At 41.0% G+C, this 18,384-nt stretch overlaps 1 protein-coding gene across 2 annotated transcripts in view; it reads right to left on the bottom strand.

Moving 5' to 3' along the window:
- Window positions 1-10,080: 10,080 nt before the first annotated feature.
- Window positions 10,081-18,384, bottom strand: part of LOC147625894 (uncharacterized) — a 30,719-nt gene continuing 22,415 nt past the window's right edge. Inside the window, exons 5-9 of one of the 2 annotated variants that reach the window (XM_086817438.1) lie at window positions 16,113-16,188; window positions 11,401-11,592; window positions 11,185-11,313; window positions 10,718-10,956; window positions 10,081-10,468 (exon numbers count right to left, since the gene is read on the bottom strand). In XM_086817438.1, the coding sequence (XP_086673564.1) occupies window positions 10,780-10,956; window positions 11,185-11,313; window positions 11,401-11,592; window positions 16,113-16,188 (574 nt within the window). In that variant the 3' untranslated portion in view covers window positions 10,081-10,468; window positions 10,718-10,779. The remainder of the gene's footprint in view (window positions 10,469-10,717; window positions 10,957-11,184; window positions 11,314-11,400; window positions 11,593-16,112; window positions 16,189-18,384) is intronic. The other variant, XM_086817440.1, reaches the window with a different exon arrangement.

Genomic DNA, 18,384 nt, shown 5'->3' with positions numbered 1-18,384 from the left:
GTTTGACTACCTTGAAGTGGTGTGTAAGTGGTGTGACTACCTTGAATTTTGCTTGAAGCACCGGCTAGGGGGCCTGGGAACTCTTTTCCTTAGTATCCGGGACAAAACATAACCAAATTTTTATATAAAGGGATCCCACCAATACAGTGGTTGGGCGATTGGCTAACCCATGGGCCGGTTGGGGTTAGGCTGGATGGGTGGATTCGTGCAATACAATCAGATACGTCAAGTTACGCTAGTTATAATAAGTCCCTAGAAGATTATTGTTCTATGGGGGAAAGAATCAGCGGCACGGCTACTGTTGGCTGTGCCTCGCTTAAGGGGGGGAAAAGCAGTGATTTCTATGAACCAAGTGCAAGTCTCTTCCTTGATCTGGCCATGCGACCTACGGGTTCGGTCGGATCAGATTGGATAGTTAAGGCTTTGACCCGTTAGATGATTTTCCTGGTGGAATCGCCCGTGCCTTCCGGGTGAGGGAAGTTTTTTCGGGCTCGGTTTCGGAGGAACCGCCGGGCTAGTCTCTTGTCCAGATATTTGTGGGCGCGGCCCCGAGTGGGAATCCCTGCCGCCCTGCGCGAGAGGCTGTTGCTTCCAAAGAAGAAGTCTTGGAGAATTTGGAGGAGGCAGACATATTGCCACCACAAAAGAGATCTTGGTAGGTATGAAGTCAGAGAAGAAGAAGGGCACCATAATGAAGAAGACCCCACTCAAGCCTATCCCTCGAGAAACCAAGTCCAGCCAAGCAGATATAGGGGAAGAACAAATGGATTTTCCTCCCTCCCCAATTGTGGTCCCTGAACTAGAGTATGGTACAAAAATTGAGTTTGTTACTCTCATCGGAGTCACAATCCACACCATTTATTTTCAAGCCATATCACAATTTGTGTTGGAATAAGAACCACTCTTGTTTCATGTCGAACATGTGCACAAGTCGATAGATGTGCCAAAGAAGATACAAGAGGAGCCAGCAAAGCCCAAAGAATAAGTAGAGGAATAAGTAGCTATAAGACTCATTTGTGGAATTACAAGGAAGAAAGGAAGAGGAGAAGAACGTTGAAGTTGAAGTACCACAAGAGGGAATCCCACAAGCAGAAACCACAATACTAGTACCTATTCACTTGCAAAAAGAGGTCACAGCTTTGACCCCAATCGTAGTAGACAAAGTTGGTCCTTCCAGAAAGCATGATAGAATTGAGGGTGAAGAGGAAACAAGACTGAGCAAAATACAAAGAAGGTTCCAGCTAAAGGATCCCACCTTGCAAATGCCTGCCCTAGGGAGCTTCACAAGTTTATAGATGTTATCTCCACACATCAAACAAATTTGAGCCTGCTAAGCTACGTGTCTGCCTTAGAGCATTGTTTAGGGGAAAGATACAAGGATGTAGACTCATACAAAGGTAAGATTTAGGAAGATGAAGATAGTGAGAAACTAGTCTCAGAATGTCACATACTAACTAGTTACATTCTCATTTGCAACTAGACGGTGCAAAGGCAAAGGTTAGCAGCATATCAGGAAGATATCCATAAGTCTAAAGAGGGATTTCTTGAGGAAGTCATAAGGAGAAGGACAGTAGAACAAGATCTACAAGTAGGATTAATTGCTTGCGGAAGTCACAAGGAGAAGCGTAGTAGAATATCATCTATAAGTACAACAACAAGTATATTAGACCACTTTAGAGGAGATCAATTTAGCTATATCGATAGTACGAAGGTAGACTTTGATAAAAAGGTTGGAGAGTTTATGGCTCATGAAGAGGAATCTCAAAGGCTAGAGCACATCAAAGAGCCATAGGGTGAGAAGAAAGAATGAGAACAAAGACTACAATGAGAGCTGGCAAGAGAATAAAATATATAGGACAAGCTATACGACAGGTACAAAGAGCCTCTAAGGCAAGTAAGAAATTAGCAAAGGAAAGGATCACAAAATTACACAAGGATGAAGAGGTAAAGAAACAAAGAAATGAATATCTTTTGAGAAGGATCATGAGGAACTGAACAAGCAACATGCATAGGTAATAAGAGCATTCAATGTAGGGATCAAAGCAAGCAAAGAGGAGCTAGGAATTCCCATCAGTAGCCACCAACAAAAAGTGGTGTCGAGCCTCACATCCTCTATCCAGAATCAAAGATAGAACTACAAACAAACGATGAGGTTCTCAAGCAGCCAACACTAGTGTAGCCATATAAGAACAGGTCAAAGTAGCGTAGGAAGCTACTACAAAATGTGGTGAGCTTTTGCACGCATGAGCCACAAGGGAAGTGGCTATCACAACAATATTAACACATAAATATCAAACAATAGCCCAGTTGGAGCAGCAACTAAGCTAGTAGCTTAAGCTACAAGCCGAAGAGCCAATGCACAACAGAAGCACCTCGTGGAGCACGCTTCATAGTTGGCTTCGCTACTATCGGTGGTTCCTCAAGCCCGTCCTTAGACTTTCATATTTTTCTTCGCTACACTAACCCTCTCTTTCTTACAATATGATATAAGCATTAGTGAGGATTTAACTTGGGGGACCTTGCCTTAATTTAACAAAATTATGATAGGGATTCTAGCCCTACCATAATAATGGCCATTTTTCATAATGATATATGTCTTACCTACTATACGGCCATGTATACCTATGCATTACACCCTATCATACTCAACTTTAGGTCACGGTGTAGAGTACTGATGATGAACTCTAAAAATTTTGGATGATAGCGAAGAAATTATGGAGCTCTTCATGCCTCCTAACCCTCCCTCCACCGATTCTTATTTTGAGACTCTCACTAACTCCTTTGTTTGGTTCTAAACCCATGGGCGGATAGAGTCCTATGATACCTACAACTACTTAAGCCTTCATGAGAGCACCCTATACCTACAACTACTTAAGCCTTCATGAGAGCACCCTATACCACCCTTATGGTATCTTAAAGCTTTATCATAAAATCTATAAGCATCTGGAGTAAATTTTGATATATGTGGTATATGGTTTCTCACTTGAACATATTAAATTTCTGTGGCACATGATTTCTCACTTGAACATATTGAAGATCCTACAATTATAACTCATGAAGAGAAATTAAATCTTAACACCTTCATAAATACCACTAAACCCCCTCCACCCCCAACTCTTGATGATGAACCTATACATATCCCCTTAATAAACCTCTCAACTCTAAGCTTCTCCCATCTCATGAGCGAGCTCTGCAGCCCACTAACAATGAAGACCCCACTAACTTAGAATCCTCTTCTCTACATCATGATTTTCCCAATGATACAGTAGTCCCCCGAGGAACCAACCCTGAAGCTGACAACAGCAAGCTACACAAAGGTAAGCCAACCACTTATTCAAATGTCTACTAATTATTCTAATGAATCTGTCACCATAGCATAGACCTAATCGGAGGGGGCTATCCAATGCTCAAACCAAAGTTATTTTTAATCTAACAACGCGGCTCTTTCCAAAAGCCTACAGTATCACTCCCCCACAGCTTGCCATGTGTTGTATCTGATTAGAGCACCCATGCCAAAATGGGAAGAATTGATGCCAATGGCAAGGAAGGGAACTCTCTATAGAAAAACGGGGCGGTGTCCACAAGGCTAGCGAATTTGTAGATGTAGGATCTGTTGAGATCCACCTCGTCACAATGATTACATACAGTTATCAAAGATGGAAAAGGGAGCACCCTGTTGAAACAAGAGGTGGATATTCCAAGATAGACACATATTAGATAAAGACAAGAATTGAAAATTTTGGAATCCATCTAGAATAGTAGAAGAAACCATATACATGTGGTCTATAATGACGCCAGTAGGTGGACCCACTTTACATGCCAATCAAGAGGCGATTCACCTCAGTTGCATTTACAACAGAATAAAGGAAGGACTCCCATGCATGTTTAACTTTCCAGTCTTTGAGCCACAAGGTCTGACAACATAGAAAGTCAGAGAAAAGGAATCCTATTATAGATCAGAGCATGGAGAACGATCCCTCACCCAACTATATTAGTTGTGTTTTCGCATCTTGAAACTCATTATAGTCTTATTGGATCAGAAACAAGTAGCGATAAAGAACTTTAATAAAGAGATGATGTGCTTTGATATGAACAAGGTTCCCAAGGAGCAAGTCATTCTATATTATTATCATACATGTAATTTTTTAGAACGTGATAGACACATCCTTCTAGACACCTCCTCCCTATTACAGACACACTCTATGTAAGCTACAATCACAAAGAAATCACTCTTGGCAATAGGGTCTTTTGGCCTTAACAAACGGAACATACATCAAAGGTAAGGAAGATGGTTATCCCATTTTGGGCTTAACAATGCACTCCTCATTATAAATAGGAGTAATCATATAAGTGTTATGTAACGGCACTCTAAAAGTTTTATATATATATACATATACATATATATATATATACATATACATATACATATACATATATATACATATACATATACATATACATATATACATATACCTATACATATACACATACATATACATATATATATATACATATATATATATATATATATATATAACAAGAAAATATGGCAAATGACTAAGCGTAATAGATTAGGATTAAGTTTCAACGCCCAAGTATAAGGAGCAATTGTATACAAGCCCTTTTCTCATAATGAAAAGACATAAGGTACAATTGTATACAAGCACTTTTCTCATATAATGAAAAGACACAATCCCCCTTATGCTAAATAAGTCTTACTCGTCTACTTGCTCTTATCTTATGGAGAAAAAGAGAGAGTTGAGAGTAGAGTGTATGAATCTTGGTGCATGTGTCTCTTATTCATTGTGTGAGAGTGAGTGAGAGTGAGAGTGAGAGAGTTAAGTCCTTACACAGGGAGGTGAAGCATCTTCTTGTTGGTGGTGACAATAAGAAGGAGAACATGGAAGCTTGGAGTGAGCAACTGGTAGTGCTTGGAGGCTAAGAATCCCGAGTCACAAGCAAGGTAAGTACCCCATGCTTATTTCATGAATTACTAGAATGGTAGAGTTCTTGTAAGGCTGAGAATACGCCATAATAAATGGATCACTTTCAATTAAATGACTTCAAGAGTTTGCCCACAATTGTTGTCTCTAGTATATGTGCCTAAGAAAAGCCATAACTTACTATATTAATTTTTGCTTGACAATCTTCTTGTAAGATTTCAAACTTATTTAAAGGTTCTCTAATTTAATAAAATAACCACCACCAAGCATGTCAAGAGTAGAAAGACTCCAAATCATTCACAAATACATTATGTCCTTTTATTGCCCCACAAACATAGAATATTACTCATGCATTAAATTTTAGTGCTTTTGTTTTAAGAGATTGACACAATAAATCTCAATAATTGAGAAATTACTATCTAAATGTCTCCACAATCTTTGATTAAAGGAACATTCTATCCAGCACGGGATTTGAAACTAATGAAGGTCCAAGCCTTCTCAATTAGCAGGTAAAGAAAAAAATTAACTTTGACTCCATTGGCATCTGAACGCAGAGTGACTCCGAAAATCAGCCCACGTGAGTAGTTTGGTTACACAAACATACATTGGCATCTATGAGCACTCCAAAAAATCAACCGTGTGAGGAGTTTGATTCCACAAACTTACCATCACCACAACATTGACAAACAAGTAATCAATTAGAGCCATGATTAAAAAATCCAAACTACCAATGGCCTTTGTTTTAAGCAATAGGGAATTATTAGAATCCCTCATTCTTACAAGTCACTTAACATGGTATTCTAGATAATTTTTCATGTTCGCAAACTATCAATTCTTTGTGAACAATATCAAAGCATAGAATTTCACCATTCATGAACACACAACCTTGGTTATTGATCTCTATAGGATTGCTTAAGGTGTCCACCAAATTACAAATGATTACACACATCCATGATGTTCTAATGCTAATGTCATTAGGATTAATCTCTTTCTTGCAACTCTAGCATGTTAAGATGTTGTTCTAATCCATTTCTACACACCCTAATCTTCTCTAGACACAACTCTCAAGTTGGTATTAGAGCCATCCATCATCCCTTGAGTAACTATACACCCTAGGATAGTTTAGATTAGTAAGATAATTAGTTAGAAACCTATTTTCTTAATTAGTTAGAAACCTATTTTTCCCTCTTTTCCCAAGATTCAAAATCATCAAGAATCAAGAATTTTTGGTTCATATACTGGAAGAAGGGACAACTTGTATATACTCCAACTCAAGAAGCTATACAATATCAAAGGAGGTCAAATCAAATGGGTCTAGCCCAGCAAGTGGTGGCGATTTCAAGCCAAGAGGGGATAAAACTCTCATTTTTCTCATCATACTCTCAAGCATTTGGTTCATAGATTCATCATATATGCTATACAGGTTGTATACATATCAATTTATTGATTATAAACAAATCTAATATTGGAGCTTTAATTGTTAGGTCATTCTTTGCTCTGTTAGCAAAATATTATATCTATTAATAAGATAATTAACACTAATTATATTTAGTTTTCTAGACCATTAGGCTTCTACTTTACCATTGGGGTGCTGCTAAATACTTGTGTATCATCAAAATCAAATTTTCCCTTGGTTTAGCACTCCAATTTACTCTCCCAAATCAGGGTATTTCTGGCTTTTAAAATTGGAAAGTATTAATCATATGAAAAGAACATCTCCACCTTTATAAGGGGACATTGGGTGACCCCACCACAAAGACTTTGCCATCCCATAAGGAAACCATGGCAAATGCACACATAGTTAATAAACTTAATGGTGATAGTTTCTAATGGCAAGTAAAACTTAAGTTTGTTCTCATGAAAGATGGGCTTTGGTAAGTAGTTAGTGGAAGGGAGCCCAGATTAGAAGGGAAAGAAAAAAGGTTTTGACTAAGAAGAGATAGGAGAGCTCTAACCATCATTGCATTGCGACTAGGAGATAGTTTCATCCATCACATAGTTTTATCTATCACATTGTATTAGAAGATAACTCTGAAGGAGCATGGGAATGAACTAGAGAAGCTATTTGGTGCCAAATAAAAGAACTTTAAAATTGGTCTTAAAAAAGTAAATTTTTTTATTGGACATTCAGGAGAGTGAGTCACTTCAAGCACATCTAAATAAATGAAAAAGTTCTATGCAACAACACATGTGTTGGGTCTCCACTGGAGGGTGACATAGCAATCCTTCTCAAGAGCATGATCTTAGAAGCATTCAGCCCATTGGTGGCTACCTTGAAGAATCTACCTGAACCAACCTTCACCAGTATTGAAGTAACCTTGATCAAAGAAGAAAGAACACTCAAAGTCAAAGTAGGTGGATACTCATAACACACTGAGAAAAAAGCATTCATCACCAATGGACTAATAGCCAAAGTGAAGTGCAACTTTTGTGGCAAGCTAGGCCACATAGAGAGAGATTGTTGGAAGACTCCAAACAACACTCAAGCAAACATCATCACCAAAGAAGAGCCAAATGAAGGGGCCTCCCAAGCAAGAGACCAATCGTAGGAAGAAAGACTCTTCTAGCTAATGGAAGAGGACATCCCTCTCACCTTGTGTATAAACCCACTCATTATATTCCTACCCTTGTGTAAAAATAGAAGCTCTAAGCCAACGTTGTAGCCTATAAGGCACCTGTGATAGACCACTCTAACAAGTGACTAAGAGTGTAGATCCAATGTATGTATGGTGGTAGTAGTTCATCACCACTTCAAGGAAGTATTGAAATAGCAAGTGATGTTGGGTAAATATTACAATCAAGTAACCCTTAAACATTCCTATGAGTTGCATAAGTCATAGACTATGGTTCAAAGGTTCAAGGGGAGCCCAAATATGAAGGAATATTAGAATGGTTAGCCCATGTGGAGGCCAAAAGTAGGTAAAGAAGGTGGGAAAGAAGCCAAGTGGGTACTAACTTCAAGGAAGATGATGCTCAAATCTAGGAAAGATTAGGGAGAACTTAATCAATCCTATGGACATGATTAATGGCTAATGGATATATACGCAAGCCTATAAAAAGGTACTTTGTCTAATGGATTAAACACAAGCTTTAATGATAAACCTCTTGCCTTCTTGTCATTGGCATTAACATTATGATCAATCTCTTTCTTGCATCTCTAGCATGTTAAGATGTTGATTCTAATCCATTTCTACACACCCTAATCTCCTCGACACAAACTCAAGTACATCAACACAACCTCTAGAACTCACATGCAGAGATGTGTCCCAATGCGCGTTCCCCTTAAAGGTAGAGACATGTAGCTTTGCATTAATCAAAAAATGTCCATCTAAACATGCCATTCCAGATTATGAAGTCATGCATAGAGTCCATCCTCAAGAAGGATTTACCATATGAAGTGATATGGCATGTGTCCTTGGATGTCCTATCTATTAATGGGTCTAACTCAATTATGATGATTGGTTGCATCAAAGCCATACATGAACCTATTGGTTGCATGTATAAGCACCAGTCACCTAAAAGAATCTCTTGCTAGGAGAACTCAACTATGTTTTAAAAAGGGGGGGCACAGTTATACCATCCTACAATAACCCCTTAACATAGATGGATGTCTCTGACGGGAAGTAGCAAACCGCACTATGTATCAATCGATTATCTAACAAGCTGAGGGGAACCCACATGAACCTGGCCTCCGTGTCCCTCCTGACCATTGAAGGATGCTAAGTAGGTAGGGTTTGAATAATACTAAACCCTTGAAACACACACACACACAACACCTCCCCCCCCACCCCTCCCCCCTCCTCTTTGCCCTTCCCTTCCCCACCTAGATTATGGTTACTCCACTTTACGATGACTCCCAAAATGTAATGGAACACCTTCGGTAGCCCTCTCTTTGGACTTTGATGTGTCTCCCCCTATGTAAGCGAACAAGATTTGACAACATAATGTCATTGCTATTTCAAGTGACTATGCTTTGCAACTGTGATTTGATAGACCCAACACCCCAATGCAAGCATTGTAGTCTGCAATGATCACCCATCCGTCTCTATACAACACCCACTTGCCTTGCTCTCGAGCTTCATTGACCTTAATCCTGCCATTTCTTTGCTACTGGAATGAGAATCGTTTTCTTCCTAATAAGGAACTCCAAACAAGTCGTCACCCTATGTTTAAGTGCTCTACTTTGTCTCTTCTCTTCACCCATATGTTTAAGTGCTCTACTTTGTCTCTTCTCTTCACCCAAAGCACCTACCATAATCAAATTTTTGCAAGTGTTTCTGCCTCGTGACAACCTTCAGCCAATCAGAGACCTCACCTTTGGTGTTAACCTCCTGAATATTTTGCATTTCCTAATGGAGAGCTGTACTCCTATCCCAGAGCTTCTCCAATTCCTGCACCCTCCTCCGCATCTTTGTCTTAGATATTAGTAGCTTAAAGGCTTGAATAGTGTGTTAGCCGTTTCAATCCCTTGTTTCTGCAACTTCCCATCCTCTTCTCACAAGGCTACGATCTGCCTCTACTTTGTCAACACGTATGAATAACGCATCTTGCAAATCACATGAGAAGCCATTGCTTTCAGCTTTTTGATCTCGTGGCATGGTGGCACAAAGAGAGCAAGAAAAACTCAACCTGTTGAGATGGCACTGCATTGTTCATATGAAAAAATCAAAGAAAAAGATAAAAAACTCTAAAAATACAAAAACCCCTACTCACAAAAAACATAGATACACAAAAAGCAGAAAGAGAGACTGTGTTGACTGCCCACATATTCTGACCCTCTCAAATTCTCTTGCAGCATATCTACACACAGTAAACAAGATAGGCTCATAAGAGTACTTTTTGGTGGTAGAGACGAACAGGGAAGGGAGTATAGTACAAGTGCACAAATGAATGAAGGAAAATTTCAAATTGCTTACTTGTTATGCTACAGTGGCAAAGTTGTTGGAGCTAGCATAACACTAGACTGCAACAAATAAAAAAGATGAAAATTTTCATATATTACTATATCTTGTATATGAACATAGTTGTTGGAGAGCTAAGTGCAAGCTCTTTAAAAGGGAGGATGCCCCCTCTAATCCTTTACCTCTTTTTACACAAGAATAAATCAAAACTTTGAAGGTAAAAATGCATGGCTACATAAAAAAGGTACTGTTTTTTAAATTCTATGAAACGCTTGTATTACACAATTCATCCATGGGTACAAATGATAACAGGCACTCTCCACATCCGTTGTCAACCATGTTGCCATTTATCCATACATTAGAACTACAAAAAACTACTCGTACCATAATGCACTGTGCAAAACTAGCAGTTGCTCTAAAGATGATTGCAGGACAGCATTATCCTAACTACAAATGTTACAAATTTGTGGCCATTCCTATTACTACTATCAACCGACACTGGAGAATGCTCAATTTCTTATAATCCAATGGAAGAATTAAAAGCCTCAAAAGAAGACCCAGCAATGGCCTTCAATGCCTGTTGAAACCAGCTGAAAATCATCTATCGCAATATCCAGTGACCTACTGTGAAATGAAACATTAAAGATCAGTAGGTGTACAAGTTGAGCAGCCAACCACAGCATTTATGGCATTTCAGGCAAGCAAGCCTGCAAGTTTTAATGAGTACAAACTAGCGCCTAACACCTTGCAAAATACAGATAATTCTCCCTGCTTTGATGTACTAATACCTTTCGACTTCCCGACCTTCACTTGTACAAGCACCCCTTAAGTGCACATAAAAGTACATTGCCTTGTCCTGAAGGCCCAACATACCTTCAAGCAAGAAGCATTATATGCTGCAGTCTTGTCATCTGTAGATGCTGTGTTCTTGATTTCTAAGGTAGTATTGCCTCCCCTTCACCATCTTCATTGCCCACTTTCAGGTGCAGATGCTTCTCCCGTTTCTGAAATTCAGTGATACCTTTTCCACTGCCAGTGACGCCCACCTTGCCTTTCGGATCATCTGGAGACTTGAATATACTCTCATGCTTGCCGCCAGTAAAATACCCGACCTGTAGTCACCACAGTAAGGCTGGATCATTTCCAATCAAGCACTCACGCAAAATTGCCAAGTGCTAACAGAGAGTTCCATCATCCTGTTTCATTTGTGTGTGGGGATGGGCGGGTCGAGGGGGTGTGGGGGGCATAAACACACGTGCACACATGCACACGCGCGCGCACACACACCACATCCATGTATGCATGTATGTATGAATGGAAAGATATATTTCTTTGCTCACCTTTCTAGACTTGCCCTTGGAGGATTGGAACTGTTGCCACGCATTCTGCCGCTTATTTTGCGCAAACTCCATCTTCTCCAACCTCATCCGTGACTTGAATGCATGGATTTTCTTCCTCTTTGCAGCTTTCTGAAGGAGCCCATAAAATGACAGCACAGCATTAATCAAACGACCTTAACTTAAAAAGGCTTATGAAAAAATTGTTTGCTTCCATACCACATCTTCCGGATCATCTGGCTTTATCTGCAATTTAAGCGGTAAACCTTTTGGCACAATGTCCCCATCGGCACTCTCAGCAATTTTACGCTTCAGTGCCAATCGAGTGGCCTCAGCTTCCTTCTCAGCATTGAAAAAAGCATTCACCTCTTCATGGCCTAGATCCCTCTCTCTCACATTGTCAACATGTATCTGCTTGATCCCAACGGAAAAAAAAAAAAGCATTGAGCTTCCTTCTCAGCATTGAAAAAAGGATTCACCTCTTCATGGCCCAGATCCCCCTCTCTCACATTGTCAACATCTATCTCTTCACTGTCTTGCTTGGTAACACACACAGCTTAAACAATCAATGGGAAATCTCACAACGACTCCTCTTAAAGAGGAAGACGAGGTTATTAGCTATATGCATGTGCTCAACCAGCTACCCTCTCTGTGAGTGTGCTCACCTGTGTGCTTCACCTGCATGGTTGTATGCATAAAGATAAATCTCTATTTAGGTGGACATATCCTACCATATCGACATGCACACTTTTTATCATAGTCGCATGCAATGGAAACAGCAATGGAAACGAGAACCTGGAAACGGCTAGGAAATGGCACGTCTTTAACATTATTGTGAATACAAATGATAAAGAAATAGAGAAGAAACTTGAGATAGATCATGATCTAATAGAGATAACAAGGAAAATTGGGGAAAATCAAATCTTACAAGGGGAAAGTTGTAGGAAAATTCTCAGGTGAGATAAAGAAACCAGGAAACGGAAACAGCTCCTCCCCAGATACAGAGTTTCCGCAACTTTTGGCTAGAAACGGCCGTTTCTTGTGACTACGCTTATTATAAGCAGATGGCAATTAATTTCCACTTCAATAGTTGCACAACCACTTGAATGCTCTTCAGGCAGTTTGCAATCAGAAAATTCCCCACCTTGGTAAGACCAAAGTCCTTATCTTGAAGGAGAAACTGTGGAATTAGTTGACTCTACTTACTTGGGTGTAGTTTCCTTTAGCCCAAGCTTTTATCACATGCATCCGTTGCACTAGGGTGGTTGCACATGGCCATACTTGTACAAAGTGTGCACAGTTACAACATCTTTTGGTATTTTGTGAGCCCTAGTCCATGAATGAATTACCAGTACCCACCACATTAGGTATTAGAATAAACAATCAGTGCATTGTCCCGCACACTGATGTAACCCAATTGGATTGTTATTTTTTCAAGTGTCCCAGCAGCTTATCATCCCACTCGGGCAGAGAAACTGTTGGACATGTCATCTCCAGCTCTCTTTTACTCCATTTATCCCCTTCTTATCCAAATATTTATCTAATATTTTTAGGGATTTCTCCCATATTTTTCCACTATTTGTAAAGCTTATTTTAGGCATTTTTATCGGTCGTGGACATTTGTCCTCCAGTGCTACTGGCTGACTGCTCTATATGAGATGTATATAAGCATGGCCATTGTGCCTTCATATTTCATTCAACATTCATTTAATACATTCAATATTTCAGTCTTAGCTCAAGCGTTGGATCTCTCTGTGGTTATCTACCCTCTCTTGTGTCCAGGTGTAAGAGATTAGTAGTCAAGTCAGTCAACATTCTACTCCGACAAACTTTTGTTTGGGTAACTTTTCTTCATACTTGCATTGCATTCGATTATCTCGCAAGCAAGCCCTTGGAACAACACTGTACAGATTTAAATACTCCGATAATATACTTCAGTATTGAGGGGGGGAGGGGTCAGCCTGTTCAAGGGCACGGTGATGGTGTATTGTGCAGTGCTTGTCTCTTTTGCAGATTATCTTGTGCAATGATGTATCATTCAATTGTTATGTGCAATGTGGCTTTTACATAGTAAGTGTGACGTGTGTATTGTTCATGAGACGGTGCCCAAGGACATTCACAAGTGTAGTTTCAGATGAAAGTTTGGAACTTCTCAATTTTAGACTGTATGTCTAGACTAGTTGACCATTTGATACTCCAAGGTGGACGCAGTTCCACGGGGTTATTTTGATTCTAGGACTTTGGAGTCATATGGATTTTCTACTTGTTCGATGGGGTGTAACACATGGACATGTTAGAGGTGGAATATGTTAGAACCATTGTCCTTTAGGATCTCTAGTAATGGGATTGCGTGGACTTTTGGTAACCTTTAGTGCATCCCAATTTGGTGGGGTGAAATTGGCTGATAGCCGTATGATGTGTCCAGGCGTTCGAGGACATGCGACATACACAGAAGTTGACAGGGAGTTTTATGCTTGCCCTAAGACGTGAGTATCTACTAGTTATGTGTGAAAATACAATATCTATTCATTCTTAGACGAAATATTGTAGTGGAAGTACGTGGCACTAGGACTTGTTTGTGCATTATGTTAGAAGTCATCTCCTGTCTCTTTACTGAGAACCAGGGCCTCTGTTGTGGGTGTGCCCACCCGTATTAGGTGTTTTCTCATTTTTCCCCACTCTCCGTATTTTTCTCCCATTTTTTCCTTTTTTTTCTTGGCTTGGGAGGCTGCCCTGTGATGGCAGGACGATCCAATTGCTGGCCGACTGCATCAGTATGCTTGTGTTCACATTTTGGAGCTGGCCGACTGGTCTGGATAGGTCGTGGACCTTTTTATGCAGGCCGACTGCTGTGTGCAGGTCGTGGGATCTTTTGGTGTCCTGTCGGCTGTCCCTGATGCAGGCGGACTGCATGCTTGGGGCCATATAAAATGGCCCCATAGCCTCTTGCCATTGGTATCTTGTATTCGGGATCTTCTTTGCGTATATAGAGTAGAGTTATACGCCTCTATCTCTCTCTCTCTCTCTTGCTATTTTTCTGCATTGCGTTTGCTCGTGTGTTCCCAGATTTGGTCATCATCTCTACTGCTTGCGTATTCTGACGTGGTATCAGAGCCATAGGCTCTTGATAGTTCTTGGGATTTGTGTGAGCAAGAGGGGGACTGTTGTGTTGCTAATTGGTGGACTGTACGGGACTGTTCGGGAAGAGGAGAAGCAAGAGAACGGCGGGCTGATTTGCTAGACAGCCACTTACAGGTGTAAGTTCTTCTTTGTTCCCACCCACCCACCCTTTTTTCAGAGGACATCCCCGCAATGGCAAATTTGTTAGAGATGGCCGAGAGGCATGTGAAGATCCCTACACTCCCCACATTCCCGATGGACCGTTGGTTGGACGGGATTGGGATTCATCTCTTGGATTGAGGATCTAAAAGAGACTAGCCTAGGTAAGAGCAGTAGACTTGAGTAGTAGATGCTATGGACGGATGTTCGAATCCAAGGATTTGCTTACATAGGCTTGTCTCCTTATGCATTTACGAGGACGTGAATTATAGAATAGGAGGAGAAAAGTTATGTTACACGCCTAGAATTAGGGCTAGGGACGTGTGCGAACCGAGGATTAGGGTTAGGGTTAAACCAAGATTGGGGTTAAGGACTTAGCTAGGGCATGGAGACCTGGAGGATTCACAAGTAGACTAAGGGTACTAGCAAGATGAGGTCTAGATTGGCTAAAAGCTATAATTAATAGTCTAGGCCTAATAATGGCTAAAAGCTTATAAATACAGCAAGAAAGCTAATAAATAAAGCAAGGGCCAATAATAGTAGGAATATTACTTATAAGTGACCCAGACCTTTGGGTCACTTATTAAACACAAGAGGTCAAGTAGTCACACGATGGCCTGGCACTACCAAGGAAGTGTGCAAGATCTCGTGCCCATGGAGCTCCAAGGTGGGTGGTTCGACCTAGTGGTATGGGATGCTAGGTTGGGGTCATCGATACCAAGCAAGCTTGCAGCAATTAGACCTCAGGTTCAAGGGTGGTTCAAGGCACTAAACCTATCGTTCGGTGGTGAGTCACTAGCCACAATCTATCACCGTCATGCGATGCATATGATGTCGGGTCTATGAAACCTCATTAGGGTTTCGGTTCTAAGTCTGTGGAGACCTTACACTCTCCCTCTCTCCACATGCATTCACCATGGCTATCCTCCATCCATCATAGTCATGGCTTGATCCTTCATCCCTCTCTTTTCACATTGCTCCATCCTAGCACCATGAATCATAACAGACTCCAGAGAAACAGTTTCCCCAATTTTTACGAGGAAATGGCTGTTTCCTGTTACTATGCCTGAACAAGCTTCACAAACTTTGAAAGCTGATTGTGAGAAGGAGAGTGTGGATGCTAGTACACCCGCATGATGAAGCAAATAAGAGAGCCACATTGTTGCATTATCTCAATGAAAGTATCTAGCAGAATGTAGCACTTAAGTTAGCCCAAAACTTGAATGTTCCAGATAGACACCCTGTGACAGATGCAACTGTAACTGCAAGGTGTCAACAAGCAGAGACACTGTTTTGGGCCTGAGAATAACGCCTCAAAGAAAGAAGCCAAGCACACACTAGATGTTTGAAGGATGGCAAGCTTTAGGGCACAGACAATGAGAGCCAACTCCAACAAGACAATAAGTGCTATAAAAAGTAAAATCAAGGAAGAGGAAGGGTACAAACCCCATGTTCACAGCCAAGTTACAGCCCCGAAGATAGTGGTTAAACGGGGGTTGAAGCTTCACTGCATGGGACATGTTTGAATCAAGGTCAAGTCTAATCCTTAATCATATTCGATGGTAGTTTCAACCACATTCTAGTCTCACGTGTTTGCTGAGTGCTCAAAGACTGAAAAGAAATGTAAGATTAGACTACAGAAGCACACTCACCTCCTCTTTGTTGCCCCATCCCTCATAAGCCACCAGATAACCAAGAGCAGTGATATCTTCAATAGTAGCATTATACCTAATAGAAAAATGGTCAGTACGATCATCTCAATTCTTCACACATCCAATTTGAAAATACATCAAGCTGAGAATTTGAAACCACATATCAAAGCACACGTTTGCAGAGGTCAAAAGAAAACTCACCTTTGTCCCTACCTTCATACACACACCAAAAAGAGGCAGCCGCAATGCACCAAAGTCCAAGGGTTTATTTTCCACAAGTTGCACCAAAAGTGATGTTATTATTACAAAGTATATTATACATCGATATTATAAACAATCTTAATATATCACAAAAATGCATGCATGATATTTCGTCTTTTGATGTGTAGAGGTTCCAATGTATTATCACCATGCATTGAGTCATCTTAACATCAAGCTCAAGACCTGTCGTGTGCATCACTTCACCACATGCATGTGGACATTTCTAGTGAAATAGGTCAAACTAAAGTCAACATGCCCATATTGTAATAACTTAAATCAGCACCAACGAGAATCATGGTAGGGTGTCACCAACGTGGACATTTCCCTGGACGTAGAGATGATCACTTGAACCCAAGTATCGTGTGGCAAGGTGTCGAATCCCCACGGATCCCCTCGTGATCGATCTTGGTTCGAACTCGAATCCTGCAAACAAACGAACAAACAAACAAGCAAGGGGGTGCAGGCCTGACTCACCTCCCAACCATGACAGCCGTGGGCAAGCCCACAGTCTTGGCTGTCCCCACCGAGCCACGAGCTGAGCTAACTAGGTTGACGTACCGACCAATCTCCTCCTCGCGACGTCCCATACCGCCACGAAGCTGCCCTCGCGGGCCTCGAGACTGCTGTCGGCCTCGGCTGCACAAAGCAGGTGCACGTCTGCACACTAGATCCAGGCTCCAAGACCATAGAGCTCTCACAAACTCGCGAGACTCTCTATCATACAATAACTAACCTTGGCCACCCTTTTATAGGCTCTTGGCCGGTCATCGGGCGTCCACACTTGGCCGCCCGCCCATCCATACTTGGGTGCCCGCCCGTTAGTATTCCCCTAACTCAGCTCGTCAATCAGCCTGCCTAGTTCCAAGCTTCCCTTAGCCTCGAAACTAGTCTTGCATGCGTATAGCACACGGTAGATACACACTGTGCACATGACATACTTCCCTTCCTCTAAGAGCTCACTCCTGAGCTCACTAAAAAGCCAGGGTACACGATCCTTCCACTTGATCTTGTATTCCGTGATAAGCGTATTACGCAATCTTCGTTCACGAAATCCAAGAATCTTTTCAGGTTCGTGCGGAACAAATGTCATGTCCTGGACATCTATGATTTCTTGAGGAGTAACTAACTGATCTGCTCCACCCAGTACTTCCTTAAGTCTACTGACATGAAATACAGGATGAACTTTCACATGAGAAGGCAAATCCAATTCATATGCACCTGAACCAATCCGTCGTGTAACACGAAATGGTCCACAGTATCTAGGGGATAATTTCGGAGATCTACCTGTCCGTAAAGTCTCGAAATCTTTCGGAACTCGCAAATACACCATCGTTCCTTCAAAGAACTCTCTGGGTGAACGATGTCTATTAGAATAAAACCTGTCCCGCTCTTGAGCACTTCTAATAGATTCCTTCGCAACTTGTAACATTTCCTACATATCTTGCAAAAAATTACGTGCTGCATCATGCTGAAGTCCTGAGAATCCTACTGTAACAGGTGATCTAGGTTGAAAATCATACATAAGCATGAAAGGACTAAAACCTGTACTCGTATGCTTAGTACTGTTATATGCAAATTCTAACATAGGAAGATAATCCTCCCATGAACTCTGTCTTTTGGATACATATGCTCGAAGCATACCCTCCAAAATCTGATTCACTCTTTCAATCTGGCCATCAGATTGAGGATGATCAGAGGAACTCAAATTCAAAGTTGTTTCCAACTTCTCAAAAACAAGTTTCCAAAAATCACTCGTAAACTTAGAGTCCCTATCACTGACTATGTCCTACAGTAACCCGTACAGTCTAAACAATTGCTCGCTAAACTGCCGAGCTAATTTCGTAGCTGTAATAGTCTTCCGGGTCGGTAAAAATCTAGCCATTTTTGTCAAGCGATCTACGACAACCCAAATAGAATCGTGGCCTTGATGTGTTCTTGGCAATCCGGTAATAAAATCCATGGAAATACTTTCCCATTTATTACCTGGGATTTGCAAAGGATGCAACAACCC

Source organism: Cibotium barometz, chromosome 23, assembly GCF_041138505.1.
Source record: "Cibotium barometz isolate CiBa-2024 chromosome 23, ASM4113850v1, whole genome shotgun sequence".
Classification (NCBI taxonomy): Eukaryota; Viridiplantae; Streptophyta; class Polypodiopsida; order Cyatheales; family Cibotiaceae; genus Cibotium; species Cibotium barometz.
This window is presented reverse-complemented; position numbering and strand designations above follow the sequence as displayed.